This window comes from Strix uralensis, chromosome 5 (assembly GCF_047716275.1).
Source record: "Strix uralensis isolate ZFMK-TIS-50842 chromosome 5, bStrUra1, whole genome shotgun sequence".
NCBI classification, from domain to species: Eukaryota; Metazoa; Chordata; class Aves; order Strigiformes; family Strigidae; genus Strix; species Strix uralensis.
Genome location: NC_133976.1, coordinates 43,059,093 through 43,071,115, shown reverse-complemented (window position 1 = coordinate 43,071,115; position 12,023 = coordinate 43,059,093). Strand labels below are relative to the sequence as shown.

Below are 12,023 nucleotides of genomic sequence, written 5' to 3'. Positions count from 1 at the left end.
GGAGATCTCCTGTCTGCAACTGTGATGTCTTGGCTATGGAGGCTCTGGTAGCCAACAAACTAAATATAAAGATATATCAAGGGTGAAATCTGTAATTTTGTCCCCAGCCCTATTTGCAGTGTGAAAAATGATTTTTTCAGGGAATGCTGCCATGCTGAGATGATTCTAGTGCAAGCAGTAAACTACCTGGAAGAATAACATGAGAAACTTTGGGTCCCAGTTCCAGTGTTTTCAGTTAAAATCCACCCAAGTAGTGGGGTTGGGAGTGGGTGTGCAGAAACACTGACAGGTGCTGCAGGGGCAGCACGCCTGCAGAAATGAAGTGGCGAGGAGAACTTCCTGGCTTCCTTTACAGCAGTGCATGTCTGTGCCCTGCAGAGGGGCATGGTGCAGAGGCATCTAAACCCACCTCCACATAGATATGGATCGCTACTGTCCAGCTGTGAGTTTGTGCAGCTCTGCTCCTTCTAGCCTCCGCTCCAGCTGAGTGACTGTGGTCCGTAGAGGACACACCCAGCTGAACACAGCAGCTGTCCCTGCTGCTGTCTGCCTGCTCCAGATGTGCAGGTTCCAGCAGACTCATCCCTTGGCAGCTGTTGAGCCAAAGGCATAACTATGGGCACAGCATAATTTTATCTGGAGTTTTATGCCATCTTTCTCAGTATTGTGTTTCTCAGCATTGTGCAGGATGGAGCTGAATGTGGGGTTTTTTTGTGCACCAGCTTTAGTTCATGGGTTAAGCTTTAGCGCATGTTGCAAATACACGATTGCCATACATGGGAAGCAGGAAATAATGATTTATTATTTGAAACAACAGTCAAAAAATCTACGCTCAGAAAAAAGAAAAAAAAACAGGAAAGATTGCAGTGATACACAATCACGTGTAAACACAGGTGAAACTACGTCTTGGCACAGATGATGTGTTTAAAACCAAATTCAAAGTAGAGAGAAGTGCCAGTGGCCCCAGTGCACTATGAGACTAGGAAACACACTGCCTGCCCCAGGATGCAAATGCCAGAGCTCACAGGGGTCCAAAAATTCTTTAAAAAAACCCATTTAAATGAAAAACCTCTCCAGGCTACTCTACATCTTGCTGGAGGACTGTACAAGGAAAGAGCACGATAGGAACAAGGAAGGAGCGTGCTCTGCCTGGGGCCTTGGCCGGGGCTGGGACCTGGGCTGGGTACCCTTCAGCCCTTCCTAAGAAAGTGTGGTGGGCAGCTGCCTGCACCTCAAGGGAGCATGCTGCACCACTGGGCAGCATGCTCCCTTACCCACCAGATCCCACTCACACCATTCCACACATGGGTAATTTAAAATCTGTTACTGGTTCTGATCAATGAGAAAGCTGCTTATCAGCTCAACGAGGTGCTGCCTGCAACAAAGATGGTATTGCTCTTCTTCTAAATCACCTGTGGATGAAAACAATGTCTCTACAGATATTTGTGCTGCCAGTAACTTATGTGAAGGGAAGGGATGAGTTGACCTAAGTGCTCTCATGGTCTTCTGCATGTGCATCACTCACTGGCGGGTGCTAGAGGCCAGTATTTTGGTAGGAGCCAGGTGGCCAGAATTGTCAGTATAAAGAGTAGTGTCCTTAAAGCAATAACGGTGATGCAGTACTCATCACATGCAGGTCTGTCCCAGTCTGGACGCCACCTGGAATCACCTATGAACAAAACAAGTTACTTGTTTTCAAGTATAACTGCGCCAAGGGCAACAAATGGAAGCAGTAATTCTGGTGGTACTTACTAATGACTTTGTCACGCTCTGCATTTTCTGGAGAGAGAAAAGAAGTGAATGTAAACAGACATACATTATAAACAATTTGAGTCTAAGCAAAAGGGAATGAACTGTGAGCCTCAATGTGCTCACAAATACAGCTATGGGAGCTGTGTTTCTTTCCAGGAAGAAGCAAAGACCCGCTGACTTCGGGAGAGCCCTGCAGCGAGTCTCAGGCCTTTGCTGAGTAGCGCTTGATCACACCATGTTGATTTCTCTCACCAGTGGTTGGCATAGAGAGGACTCGCTTCCCCAGGTGTGCTTTCCAGGATCACTTTGGCTTTCACCCAGTGCCATGCATTCAAGATCCTCAGCCTGTAGCTAATATTAAACAGTCCCATGCATCAGGGACTCCCTCTTGTTTCTGCAGTGCTGGTGTTTTAATGTCACCTTCCCTCTCCATTAGTTCATCTGAGGTCGAGTGCTGGGGAAAAGTGTGACTGTACCCTCAGCTCTCCCTGGGCAGATGTCCACAGCACAATGCCTTGTCCTTTTACAGGAATTGGAGAAGGTCTCCTGACGCCATCCAGCAAAGCCAAGTGCAGGAGAATCAGGTGGGCTGCCAGGGGCCCAGACTGAACACCACATCCCCATGAAGGTCTCTTGCATGTCAGTCTGGCTCTTTCCTGGTGTTTAGGGGAAAGCAGATGGCCTGGCTGATGTTCACTGGAGTGAGCAGCTTTGGCAGTGCCATGGTAGCTCTCCCCTCCTGCAGTGACACGGCGGCAGCAAGGATCACTTGGACCTGCACACCGGCTCAAGCTGCAGCTCATGCACCAGATAATAATCTGGAGCCCCCAGAAGGGTATGTGTATCCCCTTCCGTGCTTCCGATTTCTGCAAGCTATAACTTCTGGCAGCGATAATATTACCTTAAACTGCAGCCACTATATCTCCTGTATCATACCCTCCAGCACCTGAGGAGCAGATCCCTTCCTGTCACTCCCTGGGGTAGAAAACAGGCTCTTTCTGCCCTCCCCCCAATCTTTGTGCATCACTGCTCACTTGGTTTCTGACTGCAGCTTTTCAGACTATATTTAGGAACAGGAGAGCACTGTGCCTGCCTCCTGCCAGTATCTTTTGTGTGCTCTTTCCCTTTCTCCACGTGCTTGGGGAGGAGGACTGGTTGTCTTGTACTTACGACACAGCCGACCCGCACACTGCTCGCCGTTGCAGTCGCTGCATGCTGCTCCTGTCTTGTATGGGCGCCCTGGGTAATTCCCACTGTGAAGGCAAGTAACACTGCTCTCAAATGGCCCTTGGGAGGGGAACGTTAACACCTACCACTAACTAGTTTTTAACCTGAGTTTTGTTTCACTTATGTTGATAGGGAGATGGTTTTTGGAGGGTCCCTGTCTGAGTGCCCTGTGCCCAAGACATGCAGAAGTTAAGTGTAATGGGGCACCCTGTTGTTTAGGAACCTGGAGACAGCAGTATTGCAAACCTGGCAATTAAAATAGTCTCAAAGCTGGATAATTTGTGTGTGGAGACTGTGGGCTCTTAAAGCTGGTTCGTACTCTGGGAGTAAAAGCAGGTTCAGTTACTGTGTATGTACACGCATATGTGTATGTATGTGCATATTACACCTTGAAGAGGAATCTCTGGTGCTGGAGAATCTCTCATAAGTAGTGATTTCATCCATTTGTTGGTAAATATTTTATGAGCAGTGTGTGTCTCCCCCTGCTACCTCCCTCTGCCAGCAGTGTGAATGGTACCAGCTACCTCTGCCCAGGCTCTTGGCTTGATATTACCTGCCCACCTCTGATACTGCACCAAACACATCTCAGTGCTTCACTTTGCTTGAAGCATGGCCAAAGCAAGATTTACAGTGTGCCTCAAACTGCCCATAAACACACTGAGAGGGATTTTATAGGCATGCACTCTCAGCAGTGCTAAACTTCGTGGTAAAACCTCATTACTTTCAGCAAGGTGAGGCTTTCATTGCTTGGTCTAAGCTGAAGAAAATCCTTGAGAGTATATTCACTTTAGGAACTGAAATTGTGCATGCATCTTGCTTTGACCCCTGGCAGAGGGCTTCTCTGCTGGGTGCTGTTGAGGGTGAGGGCACCGCTCTCCTTCCCTTCAGGGCAAGCAATCCAGCATGATTTCAATCCTCTGTAAGATACAGATATTGGCTAAGGGGCAGAAGGAGAAAGCCCTGGCTCATGTCCAGACATGAGGCTCGGGGGACAGAGAGCACCTTCCAGCAGTGCTGGGGGCCTGCTTGCCTGTGCACAGGGTTTCTGCACCATCTAGCATGGTGGGATGCATAGCAAGTGCCGAGAAGGGAAAGAAGAGACTGCCCTGGGTGATCAGTGGCTATTTGCTCAAGAACTGGCAGAGGCAATGGTTGCCCATCCCCTTTGGGTGTGGGGCTTATGGGGAGAGCAGTTTTGTTGCTTTGGCACAGCAGCAGCTGTGTCATTTCAAGGTATCTGGTCAGAGGTACATACTCTTCCAAGGATGAAGCACAGACAACAGGAATCCCAAACTTGCTCAAGTTCATGAGCTGGCCTGGCCTTTGCCCAACATGGTATGCATGTCAAGCTTTTAAAGCTGTATTTAGACTGTGGTGGCATTAATTAGCTGGAGAAGGGTAAAAGCCATCCTAGCTGGATATCCTACTGACTATCCATATAAAGAACCTCTAGATAAAATTTTGCCTTGAGCAACCCTAGCCTCACAAGCAAACCTCAGCTGCTAAAACTGCAGCTGCAAGCATTGTACCCTTCAATATTTATCCAAACCATTGACCTAGAGACTTAATTCTGCAGGCCCATGTGGAAATATTTTCAGACTTCGGGCTTGCACCTTCGCAACTGTGGGGCCATCTGGGCACTCAGGAGCAAGGGATTAATTTTCAAATGATCACTTCAGTATTTTCATGTCAGCATCTTGTATTTTACCCCTTCTACCAGTGCCACTGCTTTTTTGGCTCCAATACATAGCCCTCCTCTAGCAAAAAAAAGCTGGTTGGACAGAGGTGTACCTCTTTCTCTATTTTGGGGACCATTTCCTCCTACAAAAAACTTGAATAGATGGACCCATCTAATAAAGTTGCATGTTGTGGGAGGGAAGGGGTAGGACCCAAACCCTGTGAAATATTTATAATTAAAAACCTTACGCCGGCCCGTAGTTGCAGATGAAGTGTGCTGCGTTGGTTATGGAGGAGTATGCCACACTGGGACAGAAGTGGACAGCACAGCCAACCTTGTAGCTTGTAGCCCAAACAATCTGCAAAGACAGATGGGTACATGGGTGACAAAGACTTTGCTTCAGCATCTGAAGTGTTAGGGAGAAGACCTGCCCTCCTGTTTCACAACAACAAATTGGCTGAGGAGCAGTCCTTGGGCAGGTTTCATGGGGGAGAGCAGCACCGATGGATCTCAAAACCGCAGTTTGTTCTGAAAAAATGCCTGATTGTTTTGCCCAATTTACCAGATATTTGTTAAAATCACTCTGAAAGAAAGAATAACTGGCTGTAACAGCTAGTTTTCTTGCAGAGGAGAAGGTGAAGTTTGTCTCCTTTGCTTCAAGGTAATACATTAACTTTCTGTCTTTCCTGCTGGGAGAGATCAGATCAAATCTGTGCAGAAAAGGCTGCATGATCTGCTACAGCTCCTACGAGGGCTGATAGGCAAATTGCCAGAAGGCACTGGTGTTATGGGAGGAGCAGGGAAAAGGAGATTGTCTGTGCTGCAGTCCTGCCTTTTAGTATCATGGCCATGACTAAGATAATGTAGAGGTGAGTACATTACATCATCTAGTGATCCTCTGTCTGCCAGAGCCGTTCAGTGCAATCCAGCATCCTATATCCATCTCAAAGATGACAGTGCAGCCAAATGCTGCAGTCCTGGAAGAATAAACCCTGTGACAGAAGCAGAGGGGAGACGAGGGCGCAGCAGTACCTGAGGGTGATACAGCAGCAGCGATGACTGACTACGTGAGAGATGTGGAGAGATCCTGGCAGCATAGGAGATGAAGAAACACACTCGTGCCTCCACTGATTTGAAGGGGCAGCCTGGCCCTTTCTGTTTGTGCCTGTTTGTTGCAAGCTCTGGGAAGAGGGGACAATCTTCTGGCTCCTGAGGGTGTTCTCAGTGCAGCAGCAGAGCAGAGGCTGCTCCTGATGCCAGCCATAGACAACTGCATCCCCAAGGATGGTGAAGGACCAAATCACAGGACCCTCCCCATCCCAGGCAGCCACTGGCTGAGGCATATGCTGGGGATGTGGTTGTGGTAACTGCAGTAATTGTACCCAGGGGAAACTTCTCCACAGCTGGGAAGGAGGGAGAGGAACGAGAGGTTCCCTGAAGATTCAGACCCAAGGATGCCTCCCAAAGCTGGCAGACACACAGCTTCTAGCTACAGTCATTATCACTGCTGACTTCAAGTGAAAATAATGTTATTTTCTTGTTCTCCCCCATGCAACTGCCTGGGCTGCTCCTCTACAAACAACATGGTAAAAACCACTGTGCCTTAGTGCTGGGTAAGGTGCGTTTCACTGCACTTTTCAGATGCTGACTCCTGCTGTGTTCTTCTGAGCAAGGTCAAAAAGCAGCACACTGTGACCTGTCACAGCTCCTGCAGCCATATATCTTCTCTGCACCCAAATACCTGCACGTGTCATTCAGACACCCCACCTGCTTCAGCTCGTCTCTTCAAATCCTAAATGCATATGTGTGTCTCCACATAAAATATTTAATAATCCCTAGAGGCACTGTTGCAAGCTGTCCTTCTCTCCCATAGCTGTGGTTAGTGATCATGGCATTGCAGGGCAGCGGCACTCCTCATCCTAACTTTGCGCTCTTTGGGAATGATGGTTTTGAAAAATGTGCACATGATGCTTGCAGAGCTGCAGACATCTCTTTACATGCCAGTATTTCCCCATCCCTTGGCATGAGGAGGCTGACTGCTAGAGCTGGGACCTTGTCCCACCAGGCACTGTAGCCCACAGCCATTGCCATTGCCTGGTCTTTGGCCACTGTTTGGCTAAATCTGACTGCTTGACAGCTGTCCTGTTTTCTTCCTGGAAACAATATACAACTGGCATATTTAAAATATTAATGCAGTGATTCGTTTCCTCCCTAAAATGGGGACATGAGAACGTCTTGTGCACCCCGTCATAAAATAAGACTACAGCACTTGGAAAACAGTTCACTGAATCTTCAAATCTAGAGTTTCAAATGGCGATGCTGATTCATGGTTTAGATGGAGAAACACAATGCCTACCTGTGTATAGTGGCCACAAGCTCCTCTGCAATTAGTGGTGGCATAATTGTAGGCGTTGACCTCGTCATGCCAAGAGGTGATGGCTCCTTGCACAGTAAAAATAGAAATTGAGCCAGTCCAGAGGTTTTCTCCAACAGAGGTAAATTTGGGGTGAGCCTGCCCTGGCTCTTTGAGGTACGTATTATGTTTAAACAGGCATTTCTTTGCCCAAGCTTTCGCAGTTGTTGCCAAATCTGGATCCCAACTCTGCAAAATAAAGACAACTAAAAATCACTTTGGTATCTTAGTAATGCAGTAATTCAGAGCAACTTTCAGAAGCTGGGTCTCAGTAGTATATATGCTTGGAGTTCATTTGGGTTTTGCTTCTGCTGAGACTTGCAGACTACATGGTAAATTGGCTTGTAGGTTCATTTCTGATTTGAACTTAGTTACTCATTAAACTTGAGGAAGTTTTTGGGGTGGTGGATGATCTTGGCCTGCTGGTTTGTTGGACACCAAGAGCTGTATGTCAGTCAAATACAGCGTTTGGGGCACAATGTGCATTTCCAGGCTATGCTGGCTGTGAGAGAACATTAATGTAATTTAAACAGTGAATTTACAGGAAATCTGGAGACTGCAGGGTATGCTTACTGTACCTGACTGGAGTCTTGTGCAGCCTCACGCATTAAGGCCACTGCTTGCAGGTCAGTTCACAAGCATGCTGGGATTTTCGGGACAGTTTAAACTCAACCCTTGGTTTCCATCTTTGTATTTGGTGGCTTCAAATGTTAGTGCTGAATTCATATTTGTGCAATCACTCGCTATTCAATCCTACAGAAAGTGGTTATTTAAGCAATTGAGTTATATAAATGTCTTTCGTTTGCACTGGAGGTGGTGTCTGTTTTTGCTGGGTTTTCTTGTTCATACAACTTGATTAAGCAAATACAGTATTGTACCTCCTGGGAAATGCAGTACCACAAGTGTGTGCCTGTAGTTCTAGATACACTTTGTGTCATGTAAATGAAGTTGTTCAACACTGCTGAACTATTTTGGATTGGACTTTTTTAAAAAATAAACCTTTTTATTTGTACTTTTCTACATGGATTAAATTATCTCAGTTGCTTCTGCAAACAATAGAATCACTAGAGAAATAGTTTTGAACAGATCAGTAACAGTGACTAAGGAAAAGGTGGTTGTTAGATTTTATGTCTATGTTTTACATAATACAACTTTTTTGTACCATAGATAAGTCTGAAACAGTTTGTGTATTGTTTATGCTACCAGTAAGTAATTAAAAATTGTAAGATCACACCAAAATACATCTGCAGAGATTTCAAATATTTTGTAACCTATGTCTTCCATTTCTTCCTATGGCTAACATTTGTGGGGGAGTGTATTTTCCCACTGTGGTGGACATCAGATGCCCACCAAAGCTGCTCTGTCACTCTCCCTCCTCAGGTAGACAGGGGAGAGAAAATACAACCAAAGGCTTATGGTTCGAGATAAGGACAGAGAGAGATCACTCACCGATTACTGCCATGGGTAAAACAGACTCGACCTGGGGAAATTTAATTTATTACCAGTGAAATCAGACCAGGATAATGAGAAATAAAACTAAATCTTAAAATCACCTTCCCCACACCCCTCCCTTCTTCCCAGGCTTAACTTTACTCCCACTTTCTCTACCTCCTCCCTCTGAGCAGTGCAGGGGGTTGCGGTCAGTTCATCACTCATTGTCTCTGCTGCTCCTTCCTCAAGGGGAGGACTCCTCACACTCTTCACCTGCTCCAGCGTGGGGTCCCTCCCATGAGAGACAGTCCTCCATGAACTTCTCCAATGTGAATCCTTCCCACGGGCTGTAGTTCTTCAGGCACAGACTGCTCCAGCATGGGTCCCCCACAGGGTCACAAGTCCTGCCAGCAAACCTGCTCCAGCGTGGGCTCCTCTCTCCACGGGGCCACAAGTCCTGCCAGGAGCCTGCTCCAGCACAGGCTTCCCACGGGGTCACAGCCTCCTTCAGGCACCTACCTGCTCTGTCGTGGGGTCCTCCCCGGGCTGCAGGTGGATCTCTGCTCCACTGTGCATCTCCGTGGGCTGCAGGGGCACAGCTTGTCCCACCATGGTCTGCACCACAGGCTGCAGGGGAATCTCTGCTCTGGCACCTGGAGCACCTCCTCCCCTTCCTTCTTCACTGACTTTCATGTTTGCAGAGTTGTTTGTCTCACATATTCTCACTCCTCTCTCCCAGCTGCAATTGCTGTTGCGCAGCTTTTTTTTTCCCTTCTTAAATACCTTACCACAAAGTCACTACCACCATCACTGATGAGCTTGGCCTTGGCCGGCAGTAGGTCTGTCTTCGAGCCAGCTAGCATTGGCTCTATCGGACATAGAGGAAGCTTCTAGCAGCTTCTTACAGAAGCCACCCTGTAGCCCCCCTGCTACAAAAACCTTGCCATGCAAACCCAATACACCACAAAACTAACACAAATAATTTGCCTAGGAACTCAAATATTAAAGGTAAATTTGGGGTAGGGTGTCTTATTTCAAGTGAGCAGTTGATATTTCCTTAGATGATAACTTCTAAGGACAATGAACAAAATCTAGCAAGTTAAGACAGAGGCTACAGTTTACATCTTGGCAATGCTCTGAGGTTGCAAGCAGAAGACCATGATGAAAAATGTACGACAGTGGTGGATGCACCTTAATACTTCATGGTCTTGTTCTTCACATTATGCTTTTTAAGAGTCTGCACATCTCTTTTCTCCATCATTCTATAATAGTACTAATAATAAGTTTAAAGGTAAATTAGGAAGTTTAAATGTACTTTTTTTTGTGTGTCAGTGCTTAAATTGGCTGACAGTTGAAAAGGCAAAGTGCAGAAACTGATAGTTCAGAATGATCTTCCATTTAACTATAGTTATACTCCTCATTTGCTTATGAAACTGCATTTCTGCAAAAAGATTGGACTAAACTGCATGGGGGAAAATGCACATCAGATCAGCGTTCTCATTTTATATTAAATGTATTACAAATAGATGGTTGGGCTTTGTTACTTACAGTTAAAGGAGTTTGTCTTGTATTTTCTTTTGAAAGAGTATTTTTCCAAAAGGTGGAAATGCCCTGAGTTCATAGTCTTCATTTTTACATATCTAGGTGGACAGTTATCTACAGCAAATAGAAGCTCCCTGTGAAATAAAGAAGTCATCTTCTTTTCCTCATTTTTGAAGTGTTAAAGGCCATTCAGAAATGAAGAAATATGCTGTTTTCAATTCCAATGTTTTTACTTTCATTATCATGTATTGTACTACTTTCTCCACATTAAATTCTTCCTGGGAGAGGTTTTTTAAGACTAGGGTTTTTGCAGTTTTTTAAAAGAAACATACCATGATTTAGTTCTTGTTTTATTTGTAGTAATCTTTCTTTGTTTCTTAAGCTGTTTTTTTCAGATTTCAGTTCTTTCATTTTCCAAATGGAATAATTAGGAACAATTTAAAGAGATTAATACTGTTCTTTTAATACAGAATAGCAGGATTTTGTTAGTGTAAGGTCAGTAAAGCAATCTAGAAAACAGTCTGGAGCAATATGTACTGGAAGTTCAGGATGCCCGGCTGAAGAAAGCTGAAGTAAAAGATACATCTGGAAGAGAAACTGAATCGTTTCCTGTCAGGCTTGCAACTCGAGCTTGCTCACTGTTCACTTGCCCCTCCCTAACGGGCACTTCTTTTTTCATGTTTGACAACCAGAAATGGAAAATGAGCTTTTGTTTTTGGAACTTGAGCTGGGGTGTTGCTAATTACTGATATGGTTATGTTCTCTTCTGGTGGTGACCATGCGAGATAGTAAGAAAGAGGAGCGCGAGGAAAGAGATCAGAATCAGGACAATGGCTATGGTCTATCTGAGAGATCTGTGGACATTATCCCAAGATATCTCAAGTATCACCCAGTCAAAGCACGAAAAGCAATAGATGTTGCAAGAGACAGCTCCCAAGCTACTGGAATTAAACATCTCAAATCAGAGATGGGCTTCTCAGCCATAAGCCCAGCTTTGTGCATGCATTTACAGCTTCCTCCTTGCTCTGTGTTCATGTGCCACCCAGCAGAGGGACAAGTGTCACGAGCCATCTGAAATAAGAGGTTGCCACTTTTGGGTATATTTTGAATCATGACAGGCTGTCTTTTGCATGGTGGCTGCAGATGTTGCCCCCTGATGTGTCCAGCAAGAGGGCAGCAGGGCAAAACGGTGCAGGACCTGATGCCTCCAGCGCTCGCTCCTGCTGCACTTGTTGCTTTTTGGCTTCCCCTGCAGCCCCAGCACCTCGAAACAGCTGCTCTGTTGGCTCGGTCTGTGAGAGCCTTGCAAAGAAAGCTTAGAGAAAGCTCTCCAGTGTCGTTTGGCAACGGTCTCTGCCCTTGCCAACTCAAGTATGAAAGGTTGTGCTTAGTTCTGCACATAAATTACACCCCGGGCTGTTGAGCTGTGCTGCCTTGGAATGAGGAGGCTTTTCACAGTACAAAATGACAGCATTAGGTTGAGGTTGAAAACATGGGTTTCAAATGAGGAAATTAAGCCAGACAAAACTATGCATGTACCTGATTGCACAAAGCCATCTGATAACCAGAGCCTTTTTCTCTGCTTTAAAAAGAAGTAGCTCTTATGAACCCAGGAGGTTATTTTTTTTTCTTTTTTTTTTTTTTGTCATTTGATCACAAAACCAGTCTTTGAGAATTATAAACATCATCACAATGCTACACACTGGCATGTAAGATCCCCTTACCATGTAGAGCATGTTGCTGGCTGCTGGATTCACTTCTGACCGGAATCTGTTATGGGTTCGCACACATTCCTCAATAAACTTTGGATCTCCAACATCAGGCAATGTCGGTGGTTCATAGGAGTCAGAGGAACAACAGAAGTGCAGTACAGCCAGCACACAAGCAGAAAATCTGCTTGTCATGATTCTCAGTCTCTGGTCTTCCAGCTTTAAGAGCAGAGTGTTTCAGCTGTACGAGGTGGTTTTAGCTTCACCAGCA

At 45.8% G+C, this 12,023-nt stretch overlaps 1 protein-coding gene across 1 annotated transcript; it reads right to left on the bottom strand.

Moving 5' to 3' along the window:
* Nucleotides 1–777: 777 nt before the first annotated feature.
* On the bottom strand, nt 778–12,023 carry LOC141944279 (glioma pathogenesis-related protein 1-like). The gene is made up of 6 exons (XM_074870601.1): nt 11,768–12,023; nt 7,014–7,259; nt 4,906–5,015; nt 2,923–3,005; nt 1,753–1,779; nt 778–1,669 (listed from the first exon to the last, which is right to left on the bottom strand). Exons 1-6 carry the CDS (start codon nt 11,945–11,947, stop codon nt 1,518–1,520), a joined length of 798 nt encoding a protein of 265 aa, XP_074726702.1. The 5' UTR covers nt 11,948–12,023; the 3' UTR covers nt 778–1,517.